The sequence below is a fragment of the Dromaius novaehollandiae genome, unplaced genomic scaffold (assembly GCF_036370855.1).
Source record: "Dromaius novaehollandiae isolate bDroNov1 unplaced genomic scaffold, bDroNov1.hap1 HAP1_SCAFFOLD_272, whole genome shotgun sequence".
NCBI classification, from domain to species: domain Eukaryota; kingdom Metazoa; phylum Chordata; class Aves; order Casuariiformes; family Dromaiidae; genus Dromaius; species Dromaius novaehollandiae.
The window spans coordinates 1-11,299 of NW_026991307.1; the positions used below are offsets into that span (position 1 = coordinate 1).

An 11,299-nucleotide genomic window follows, 5' to 3' on the forward strand; every position below is an offset into this window, starting at 1 on the left:
GGAGCAGATCCGCGACGAGGAGCCTCGCGTGAGCCCGGGGGGGCCCGGGGGGGGCCGGGGGGGGGCACCGGGGGGGGATTTGGGGGTCCTGGAGCAGATCCGCGACGAGGAGCCTCGCGTGAGCCCGGGGGGGGCCCGGGGGGGCCCGGGGGGGCCGGGGGGGCACCGGGGGGTCCTGGAGCAGATCCGCGACGAGGAGCCTCGCGTGAGCCCGGGGGGGGCCCGGGGGGGGCACCGGGGGGGGCACCGGGGGTCCTGGAGCAGATCCGCGCCGAGGAGCCTCGCGTGAGCCCGGGGGGGCCGGGGGGGGCCGGGGGGGGCCGGGGGGGCACCGGGGGGTCCTGGAGCAGATCCGCGACGAGGAGCCTCGCGTGAGCCCGGGGGGGGCCCGGGGGGGGCACTGGGGGGGGGCCGGGGGGTCCTGGAGCAGATCCGCGACGAGGAGCCTCGCGTGAGCCCGGGGGGCCCGGGGGGGGCCGGGGGGGGCCGGGGGGGGCACCGGGGGGTCCTGGAGCAGATCCGCGACGAGGAGCCTCGCGTGAGCCCGGGGGGGCCCGGGGGGGGCCCGGGGGGGGCACCGGGGGGTCCTGGAGCAGATCCGCGACGAGGAGCCTCGCGTGAGCCCGGGGGGGGGCCGGGGGGGGCCCGGGGGGCCCGGGGGGGGGCCGGGGGGTCCTGGAGCAGATCCGCGCCGAGGAGCCTCGCGTGAGCCCGGGGGGGCCGGGGGGGGCACCGGGGGGGGCACCGGGGGTCCTGGAGCAGATCCGCGCCGAGGAGCCTCGCGTGAGCCCGGGGGGGGCCGGGGGGGGCACCGGGGGGGGCACCGGGGGGTCCTGGAGCAGATCCGCGCCGAGGAGCCTCGCGTGAGCCCGGGGGGGCCGGGGGGGGCACCGGGGGGGGCACCGGGGGGTCCTGGAGCAGATCCGCGACGAGGAGCCTCGCGTGAGCCCGGGGGGGGCCCGGGGGGGGCCCGGGGGGGCACCGGGGGGTCCTGGAGCAGATCCGCGCCGAGGAGCCTCGCGTGAGCCGGGGGGGGCCGGGGGGGGCACCGGGGGGGGCACCGGGGGGTCCTGGAGCAGATCCGCGACGAGGAGCCTCGCGTGAGCCCGGGGGGGCCGGGGGGGGCACCGGGGGGTCCTGGAGCAGATCCGCGACGAGGAGCCTCGCGTGAGCCCGGGGGGGGCCCGGGGGGGCACCGGGGGGGCCGGGGGGGGCACCGGGGGGTCCTGGAGCAGATCCGCGACGAGGAGCCTCGCGTGAGCCCGGGGGGGGGCCCGGGGGGGGCCCGGGGGGGGCCGGGGGGGGCACCGGGGGGTCCTGGAGCAGATCCGCGACGAGGAGCCTCGCGTGAGCCCGGGGGGGGGCCGGGGGGGGCCGGGGGGGGCACCGGGGGGTCCTGGAGCAGATCCGCGCCGAGGAGCCTCGCGTGAGCCCGGGGGGGGCCCGGGGGGGGGCACCGGGGGGGCACCGGGGGGTCCTGGAGCAGATCCGCGACGAGGAGCCTCGCGTGAGCCCGGGGGGGGCCCGGGGGGGGCACCGGGGGGGGGCACCGGGGGGGGCACCGGGGGGTCCTGGAGCAGATCCGCGACGAGGAGCCTCGCGTGAGCCCGGGGGGGGGCCGGGGGGGGCACCGGGGGGGCACCGGGGGGTCCTGGAGCAGATCCGCGACGAGGAGCCTCGCGTGAGCCCGGGGGGGGCCCGGGGGGCCCGGGGGGGGCCCGGGGGGGGCACCGGGGGGTCCTGGAGCAGATCCGCGATGAGGAGCCTCGCGTGAGCCCGGGGGGGGGCCGGGGGGGGCACCGGGGGGGCACCGGGGGGTCCTGGAGCAGATCCGCGACGAGGAGCCTCGCGTGAGCCCGGGGGGGCCCGGGGGGGGCCCGGGGGGGGCACCGGGGGGTCCTGGAGCAGATCCGCGCCGAGGAGCCTCGCGTGAGCCCGGGGGGGGCCCGGGGGGGGCCCGGGGGGGCCCGGGGGGGGCACCGGGGGGTCCTGGAGCAGATCCGCGACGAGGAGCCTCGCGTGAGCCCGGGGGGGGCCCGGGGGGGCGGGGGGGCACCGGGGGGTCCTGGAGCAGATCCGCGACGAGGAGCCTCGCGTGAGCCCGGGGGGGCCCGGGGGGGGCCCGGGGGGGCCCGGGGGGGCACCGGGGGTCCTGGAGCAGATCCGCGACGAGGAGCCTCGCGTGAGCCCGGGGGGGGCCGGGGGGGGCACCGGGGGGTCCTGGAGCAGATCCGCGACGAGGAGCCTCGCGTGAGCCCGGGGGGCCCGGGGGGGGCCCGGGGGGGGCACCGGGGGGGCACCGGGGGGGTCCTGGAGCAGATCCGCGCCGAGGAGCCTTGCGTGAGCCCGGGGGGGGCCCGGGGGGGCCGGGGGGGGATTTGGGGGTCCCTGGGGTTATGGGGGGCATTTGGGGGTCCCTTGGGGGGTTGAGGGTCCCCTGGGGTTATGGGGCTGGGGGGGGGGTCGGGGGGGGCCGGGGGGGGGGATTTGGGGGTCCCTGTGGTGGATTTGGGGGTCCCCTGGGGTTATGGGGGGGATTTGGGGGTCCCTGGGGGGGGGTTTGGGGGTCCCCTGGGGTTATGGGGGGGATTTGGGGTCCCTGTGGTGGATTTGGGGGTCCCCTGGGGTTATGGGGGGGATTTGGGGGTCCCTGGGGGGGTTTGGGGGTCCCCTGGGGTTATGGGGGGGATTGGGGGTCCCCTGGGGATTTGGGGGTCCCTGGGCGGGTTGGGGGTGCCCTGGGGTGGATTTGGGGGTCCCCTGGGGGGGGTTAGGGTCCCTTGGGGGGTTTGGGGGTTCCCTGGGAGATTTAGGGGTCCCGGCGTTATGGAGGGGCTTTGGGGATCCCTTGGGGGGTTTGGGGGTCCCTGGGTTATGGGGGGGGGTTGGGGGTCCCTTGGGGGTTTGGGGTTCCCTTAGGGTTACTACAGGGAGTTTTGGGGGTCCTCTGGGAGATTTAGGGGTCCCTGGGGTTATGGGGGGGATTTGGGGGTCCCTTGGGGTTATAGGGGGGATTTGGGGGTCCCTTGGGGGGGGTTAGGGTCCCTTGGGGGGTTTGGGGGTCCCTGGGGTTATGGGGGGATTTGGGGGTCCCCTGGGGTTATGGGGGGGGTTTGGGGGTCCCCTGGGGGTATTTGGGGGTGTTCGTGGGCTTTCGGGGTCCCCTGGGGCGTTTGGGGGTCCCCTGGGGTTATAGTGGGGGGGGTTGGGGTCCCTGGGGGTATTTTGGGGGTGTTTGGGGGTCCCCTGGGGGTTGGGGGGGTCCCTTGGGGGTTGGGGGGTCCCTGGGGGGGGGGTTGGGGTCCCTGGGGTCATTGTGGGGGGCATTGGGGTGGCTTTGGGGTCCCCTGGGCCCCCCCCCAGGTAGGCTTTGGGCTGCAGGGGGAGCATTGGGGTCCCTTGAAGCCCCCCGGTAGGTTTTGGGGTGCGGGGGGGCTTTGGGGTCCCCGGAGCCCCCCCAGGTAGGTTTAGGGGTGCGGGGGGGGCATTGGGGTCCCTGGAGCCCCCCCAGGTAGGTTTTGGGGTGCAGTGGCTTTCAGGGGACCCCCCCGGGCGCACTGCGGGGGGATTGGGGGTGCGGGGGGCTTTGGGGTCCCCGGAGCCCCCCCAGGTAGGTTTAGGGTGCGGGGGGGCTTTGGGGTCCATTGGAGCCCCCCCGGGTAGGTTTTGGGGTGCGGGGGGCTTTGGAGTCCCCTGGGACCCCCCCAGGTAGGTTTTGGGGTGCGGGGGGGGCATTGGGGGTCCCTTGAAGCCCCCCAGGTAGCTTTAGGGGTGCAGGGGGGGGGCTTTGGGGTCCCTTGCACCCCCCCGGGTAGGTTTAGGGGTGCGGTGGCTTTCAGGGGACCCCCCCGGGCGCACTGCGGGGGGGTTGGGGGTGCGGGGGGGGCTTGGGGGACCCCCCCTGACCGTGCCCCCCCCCCGCAGCTGGCGCTGGAGCTGGAGCGGGGCCGCGAGCTGGAGCTGCTGGCGCTGCCCGAGGAGGTGCAGCGCTTCCTGCAGGCCCAGCGCCGCCCCGCGGGGGGGGCCAGCGCCACCGCCCCCCCCGGCCCCGGCGACACCACGGTGCTCTGAGACCCCCCGCCACCCCCCGGCCCCCCCCCGCGGACCTGCCCCCCCCCGCGGACCCCCGACCCCCCCCGACTCCCGACCCCCCCCCAACAACCTCCGCCCTCCCTGCGCTTTCCACCCCCCCCCCGGGGAGATTTGGGGGGGGCCCTCGCGAATGGGGGGGGGCCTTCAGGATGGGGGGGGGGCTTGGGAATTGGGGGGGCCCTTGGGAAGTTGGGGGCCCCCTTGGGAAGTGGGGGGGCCCTTCAGAAAAGGGGGGGCCCTTCAAAATAGGAGGGGTCCCCTGGGAATGTGGGGGGGCCCCTTTAAGGACCTGGGGGGGCCCCCTGGGAATGTGGGGGCCCCTTTAAGGATCTGGGGGGGCCCCCTGGGAATCTGGGGGGGCCCTTCAGAGCTGGGGGGGCCCTTTCAGGAGCTGGGGGGGGCCCTGGAGACCTGGGGGGGGGGTCCCTTTGAGTTGGGGGGGCCCCTTGGGAACGTGGGGGGGGCCCCTTTAAGGATCTGGGGGGGCCCTTGAGGTTTGGGGGGGGCCCTAGCCGACCTCAGAGGCCCCCCCCAAAATTTAGGGACCCCCCCAATATTCCACCCCCCCCCGTTCTCCCAGGGCCCCCCCCACATTTCAAAAGGGGGGGGGCTCCCTCCGCACCCCACTTCTGAGACCACTAAAGGGGGGGGGGGCCGACCCCCCCCCCAAAAACCTCACTTGACACTCCAACCCCCCCCCAAACCACCGCCATTTTGGGGGGCCCCCCCCAAAAATAACCCTGCCTAAAAGAGGGGGGGGTCACTTTTGGGGGGCCCCCCCATTTTGGGGGTGCAAAGGGGGGGGGGCAGCCGCTTCCACAACACTAAAGCACCGATTCCTCCGCGCTTCACTCGCCCCCCCCCCAAAAAAAAAATTTGGGGGGGCCACGGGGGGATTTCGGGGCCCCCCCCCACTTTGCCAGAAGGGGGGGGCCCCCCCCACCGCGTCACCCCCCCAAATTTGGGGGGGGGCTGTGCTAAAAAGGGCTATTTTTATACTCCCCCCCCCCCCGGCCCCGAACCCCCCCGTCGCGGGGGTGTCTGTCTGTCCGGCTCTGCTGTCGGGGCCCCCCCCGGTTTCGGGGGGCCCCCCCCGGTTTCGGGGTGCCCCCCCCTTTGTACAATAAGAGTCTTTTATTCTTCTAGAGCTTGGTGGCTTTTTTTGGGGGGGGGGGAATTTGGGGGGGGGGGCCGGTTTGGGGGGGGGGCCCCCTTAATTTCTATTGACGTTTGCAGCTCGTTTTGGGGTGAAATCCAGCGATTTTGGGGGTGAATCCGGGGGGGGGAACAAGGGCGGGTTTTGGGGGCCCCCCCCAAAAAAATGCACGTTTTGGGGGGGGGGTCACGGGGACTTTCCGGCCCAAATTTGGGGGGATTTGTGGCATTTTGGGGTGCCCCCCCATTTTGGGGTGCCCCCCCCTAATTGGGGGGGGCTCGCGTGTATTTTGGGGTGACCCTGAGGCATTTGGGGGCCCCCCCGTATTTTGGGACCCCCCCCTCGGGTTTTGGGGTGCTCCCAGGTATTTTGGGGCCCCCCTTCTTTTCGGGGGGGGCCTCCCTCCATTGGGGGGGTCACCCACGTATCTTGGGCCCCCCCCCGCCTTTTGGGGTCCCCCCCACTTTTTGGGTGCCCCCCACCTCTTCGGGGCCCCCCAATTTTGGATGCCCCCCACTTTTGGGGTGCCCCCCCCTTGGGTGCCCCCCCCACTTTTGGGGTGACCCCCCCTTGGGTACCCCCCCCTTTTTGGCCCCCCCCCACTTTTGGGTGTCCTCCTTGGGTGCCCCCCCCTTTTTGGGGCCCCCCCACTTTTGGGTGTCCCCCCTTTTTGGGTGCCCCCTCCTTTTTGGGCCCCCCCCCTTTCCGGGTGCCCCCCACCTCTTGGGTGCCCCCCCCTTTTGAGGGACCCCCCCCTTTTTTGGGGTCTCCCCCCTTTTAGCCCCCCTTTTTGGGGGGGGGCCCCCCACAACCCCCCCAACCCCCCCCATTTGGGGTCCCCCCCCCCAAAGCAGCCCGAGGCGGTTACAAAGGGGGGGTTTATTCGGGGGGGGGGGGCGGCTCAGGGGGGGTCGCGGCGGGGCGGGGGGGCGGCGGGGGGGCGCGGGGGGGGCGGCGGCCCCACCAGGCCCCCAGCCAGCCCCAGCGGCCCCCCCCGCCCCCCCAGGCTCCGCGGCCGCGGCAGCACCTGCGGGGGGGGGGGGGAAGGGGGGGTTAAGGGGGGCCCCGAGTTGGGGTCACTCCCCCCCCCCGAATTTGGCACTGGGGGGGGGACACGATGTCCCTGAGCCCCCCCGCGTCACCAATGTCCCCCCGTGTCCCCTCCCTTGTCCCCAAGGCCCCCCCGTGTCCCCCCATGTCCCCTCCTTGTCCCCAATGTCCCCCCCATGTCCCTGAGCCCGTGTCCCCCCCACACGTCCCCCCCATGTCCCTGAGCCCCCCATGTCCCCTCCCTTGTCCCCAAGGCCCCCCCGGGTCCCCCCCACATCCCCTCCTTGTCCCCAGTGTCCCCCCCATGTCCCTGAGCCCGTGTCCCCCCCCACGTCCCCCCCATGTCCCTGAGCCCCCCCATGTCCCCTCCCTTGTCCCCAAGGCCCCCCCGTGTCCCCCCACGTCCCCTCCTTGTCCCCAATGTCCCCCCCATGTCCCTGAGCCCGTGTCCCCCCCCACGTCCCCCCCATGTCCCTGAGCCCCCCCATGTCCCCTCCCTTGTCCCCAAGGCCCCCCCGTTTTGTCCCCCCCATGTCCCCTCCTTCCTCCTTGTCCCCAGTGTCCCCCCCATGTCCCTGAGCCCGTGTCCCCCCCCACGTCCCCCCCATGTCCCTGAGCCCCCCCATGTCCCCTCCCTTGTCCCCAAGGGCCCCCCGTGTCCCCCCCATGTCCCCTCCTTGTCCCCAGTGTCCCCCCCATGTCCCTGAGCCCGTGTCCCCCCCCACGTCCCCCAAGGTCCCCTGTGTCCCCCCCACGTCCCCTCCTTGTCCCCAATGTCCCCATGTCCCTGAGCCCATGTCCCCCCCCACGTCCCCCCCATGTCCCTGAGCCCCCCCATGTCCCCTCCCTTGTCCCCAATGTCCCCCCCATGTCCCTGAGCCCGTGTCCCCCCCCACGTCCCCCAAGGTCCCCTGTGTCCCCCCCACGTCCCCTCCTTGTCCCCAATGTCCCCATGTCCCTGAGCCCGTGTCCCCCCCACGTCCCCCCCATGTCCCTGAGCCCCCCCATGTCCCCTCCCTTGTCCCCAAGGCCCCCCCGTGTCCCCATGTCCCCTCCTTGTCCCCAATGTCCCCATGTCCCTGAGCCCGTGTCCCCCCCCCACGTCCCCCAAGGTCCCCTGTGTCCCCCCCATGTCCCTGAGCCCCCCCATGTCCCCTCCCTTGTCCCCAAGGCCCCCCCGTGTCCCCCCCACGTCCCCTCCTTGTCCCCAATGTCCCCCCATGTCCCTGAGCCCATGTCCCCCCCATGTCCCCCAAGGCCCCCCCGTGTCCCCCCATGTCCCCCAAGGCCCCCCAGTGTCCTCGGTGTCCCCCCGTGTCCCCAAAGCCCCCCCACATCCCCGAACCCCGTGTCCCCCCACGTCCCCGTGTCCCTTGTCCCAGTGTCCCCTGAGCCCCCATGTCCTTGATGTCCCCTCAGCATCCTCCCATGTCCCCAAAGTCCCTCCGTGTCCCCGAGCCCCCCCGTGTCCCCAGTGTCCTCAAGGCCCCCCCATGTCCCCACCCCCCTGTCCCCTTGTCCCTGAAGTCCCCCCATGTCCCCGAGCCCCGTGTCCTCCATGTCCCATGTCCCCAAAGTCCCCCCATGTCTCCAAGACCCCCGTGTCACCGTGTCCCCAATGTCCCCCATGTCCCTCTGTGTCCCCAATGTCCCTGAGCCCCCCCGTGTCCCCCAGCTGTCCCCAATGTCCCCCATGTCCCCAAGGCCCCTGTGCCCCCCGTGTCCCCAACGTCCCTGAGCCCAGGTCCCCCACTGTCCCCAGTGTCCCCACACCCCACACACAGCCCCGAGGTCCCTGTGCCCCCCCGTGTCCCCCGGCTGTCCCCAGTGTCCCCATGTCCCCATGCCACCAGCATCCCCAAGCTGTCCCCGATGTCTCCCATGTCCCCAACGTCCCTGTGCCCCCCCGTGTCCCCCGGCTGTCCCCAGTGTCCCCCCACATCCCCGAGGTCCCTGTGCCCCTCACACCCACCAGCTGTCCCCAATGTCCCCGTGTCCCCAATGTCCCCGTGTCCCCAATGCCCCCAATGCCCCCCGCGTCCCTCAGCTGTCCCCGATGTCCCCAGCCATCCCCGATGTCCTCGTGTCCCCCATGTCCCCAAGGACCCCGTGCCCATGTCCCCAACATCCCCTGGGCTGTCCCCAATGTCCCCGCGTCCCTCAGCCATCCCTGATGTCCCCGTGCCCCCCTGCGTCCCTAATGTCCCCATGTCCCCTAGCTGTCCCTGTGTCCCCAAGGCCCCCCCGCATCCCCCAGCTGTCCCCGATGTCCCCACGTCCCCAAGGCCCTGTTCCCCCCCGGCTGTCCCCAAGGCCCATGTCCCCAGCGGTCCCCGATGTCCCCAACAACCCCGATGTCCCCGTGCCCCTTGCGTCCCCTGGCTGTCCCCTATGTCCCCAAGGCCCCCCCACATCCCCCAGCCACGCCCAATGTCCCCAAGTCCCCCACGTCCCTGATATCCCTGTGTCCCCCACGTCCCCCAGCGGTCCCCTGGCTGTCCCCAATGTCCCCAAGGCCCCTGTGCCCCTCAGCTGTCCCCGATGTCCCCAACAACCCCGTGCCCCCCACTGCTCCGTGTCCCCAAGGCCCCTGTGCCCCCCCGCGTCCCCCGGCTGTCCCTGATGTCCCTGTGTCCCCAAGGCCCCCCATGTCCCTGTGTCCCCCTGCATCCCCCAGCCGTCCCCAATGTCCCTGTGTCCCCAAGGCCCCCCCATGTCCCCCCTGTCCCCCAACCATCCCCAATGTCCCTGTGTCCCCAAGGCCCCCCCATGTCCCCTAGCCATCCCCAATGTCCCTGTGTCCCCAAGGCCCCCCCATGTCCCCCCTGTCTCCCAGCTGTCCCCAATGTCCCTGTGTCCCCAAGGCCCCCCCATGTCCCCCCTGTCTCCCAGCCGTCCCTGATGTCCCTGTGTCCCCAAGGCCCCCCCGTGTCCCCCCTGTCCCCCAGCCGTCCCCAATGTCCCTGTGTCCCCAAGGCCCCCCCGTGTCCCCCCTGTCCCCCAGCCGTCCCTGATGTCCCTGTGTCCCCAAGGCCCCCCCATGTCCCCCAGCTGTCCCCAATGTCCCTGTGTCCCCAAGGCCCCCCCGTGTTGTGTCCCCCCTGATGTCCCTGTGTCCCCAAGGCCCCCCCGTGTCCCCCCCGCATCCCCCAGCCGTCCCCAATGTCCCTGTGTCCCCAAGGCCCCCCCATGTCCCTGCGCCCCCCCCGTGTCCCCTCTGTGTCCCCCGTCGCTCATGCGCCGCAGCTCCCACCCGTAGCGCAGGGCGGCCCAGAGCACGGGGGGGGGCCAGCACCCCCCAAACCCCCCCGTGTCCCCCCCCGTGTCCCCTCAATGTCCCCAAGGCCCCCCCATGTCCCTGTGTCCCCCCGTGTCCCCATGTCCCTGTGCCCCCCCCGTGTCCCCCGTCGCTCATGCGCCGCAGCTCCCACCCGTAGCGCAGGGCGGCCCAGAGCACGGGGGGGGGCCAGCACCCCCCGAACCCCCCCGTGTCCCCCCCCCGTGTCCCCTCAATGTCCCCGTGTCCCCCCCCCCCCCGTGTCCCCCCCCCGCACCTGCAGCTGGAACTCGTCGCTCATGCGCCGCAGCTCGCGGCCGTAGCGCAGGGCGGCCCAGAGCACGGGGGGGGCCGAGCGCGAGCGCCCCCGGAACCCCGGCGCCTCCCCGGGGGGGCCCCCCCCGCCCTCCGCCCCCCCCCGCCCCCCGGCGGGGTCCGAGCCCAGGCGGCTCCGCTGCTCTGCGGGGACAGAGGCACCGGGGGGGGGGGGGGACGGGACCCCCCCCCCCCGGCCAGGCTCCGGTTAGGGGGCGGCACCGCAAATTGGGGGGGAAAACCCTTTTTTTGGGGGGGGGGGGATTTGGGTACCCCCCCCTTTCTGCAGGCAATTGGACCCCCCCAAAAAAAAGCAGCTCTCATCTTCCCCCCCCCCGCTTTTGGCAGGGAATTGGGGCCCCCCCCCTTGAAAGGATTTGGGGGGGCAGCTCTCATCCCCCCCCCCTTCTGGCAGGGAATTGGGGCCCCCCCTTGAAAGGATTTGGGGGGGCACCTCTCATCCCCCCCACACACTTCTGGCAGGGAATTGGGGGCCCCCCCGAAAGGATTTGGGGGGGCACCTCTCATCCCCCCCCCACTTCTGGCAGGGAATTGGGCCCCCCCCTTGAAAGGATTGGGGGGGGCACCTCTCATCCCCCCCACACTTCTGGCAGGGAATTGGGCCCCCCCCTTGAAAGGATTGGGGGGGGCACCTCTCATCCCCCCCCACTTCTGGCAGGGAATTGGGGCCCCCCCCTTGAAAGGATTTGGGGGGGCACCTCTCATCCCCCCCCCACTTCTGGCAGGGAATTGGGCCCCCCCCTTGAAAGGATTTGGGGGGGCAGCTCTCATCCCCCCCCACTTCTGGCAGGGAATTGGGCCCCCCCCTTGAAAGGATTTGGGGGGGCACCTCTCATTCCCCCCCCCCACTTCTGGCAGGGAATTGGGCCCCCCCTTGAAAGGATTTGGGGGGGCACCTCTCATCGCCTCCCCCTTCTGGCAGGGAATTGGGGGTGTCCCCCCCCCCCCCAAAAAAAAAACGAGGACCCGGGGGGGGCTCTTACCTGCCGTGGGGGTGCCGGGCTGGCTGGGCGTGGGGGTCCCCCCCCAGGGCGACTCGGGGGGGTCGCGGGGCCGCCCCAGCGCGGGGGGCTCCTCCGGGAACTCCTCCAGGCGGAACATCCTCGGGGGGGGGGCTGCCCCCCCCCCAAAAACATTAATTTCAGCTTTTCCCCCCCAAAACAGGCACCCGCGGGGCCCCCCCCGCCCCCAAATGGGTCCCCAAATCTTGGAGACCCCCCCCAGCCCCCCCCCATAACCAGCCCCCCCCCCGGGGGATCCCCAAGCCCAGGGACACCCCAACCCCCCCCCAACTGCCCCCCCAGCTCCCCCCCACACATGGGACCCCCCCAGGGCCCCCCCCAAAACCAGCCCCCCCTCAGGGGATCCCCAAAGCCTTGGGCCCCCCC

General features: G+C 73.2%; 1 protein-coding gene and 1 long non-coding RNA gene across 2 annotated transcripts; one reads left to right on the plus strand and one right to left on the minus strand.

The window, feature by feature from the left end:
- The first annotated feature begins 2,199 nt into the window (after positions 1 to 2,199).
- On the plus strand, positions 2,200 to 5,237 carry LOC135325765 (uncharacterized). The gene is made up of 2 exons (XR_010386551.1): positions 2,200 to 2,250; positions 3,925 to 5,237. It is a non-coding gene; the product is annotated as an uncharacterized LOC135325765 (long non-coding RNA).
- An 871-nt stretch (positions 5,238 to 6,108) lies between these two features.
- On the minus strand, positions 6,109 to 11,038 carry LOC135325766 (bcl2-associated agonist of cell death-like). Its single transcript, XM_064503769.1, has 3 exons — positions 10,895 to 11,038; positions 9,853 to 10,034; positions 6,109 to 6,275 (listed from the first exon to the last, which is right to left on the minus strand). The coding sequence occupies exons 1-3, from the start codon at positions 11,010 to 11,012 to the stop codon at positions 6,150 to 6,152; spliced, it is 426 nt and encodes a 141-aa protein (XP_064359839.1). The 5' UTR covers positions 11,013 to 11,038; the 3' UTR covers positions 6,109 to 6,149.
- Between the last annotated feature and the right edge of the window lie 261 nt (positions 11,039 to 11,299).

Bases quoted from the DNA above. Each gene is read 5' to 3' on its own strand.
- LOC135325766 (XM_064503769.1), bottom strand. From the start codon at position 11,012: ATGTTCCGCCTGGAGGAGTTCCCGGAGGAGCCCCCCGCGCTGGGGCGG. The intron at 10,035-10,894 runs GTAAGAGCCCCC...CTGTCCCCGCAG, and splicing joins GCCCGGCACCCCCACGGCAG to AGCAGCGGAGCCGCCTGGGC. The intron at 6,276-9,852 runs GTGCGGGGGGGG...CCCCCCCCGCAG, and splicing joins GCGACGAGTTCCAGCTGCAG to GTGCTGCCGCGGCCGCGGAG.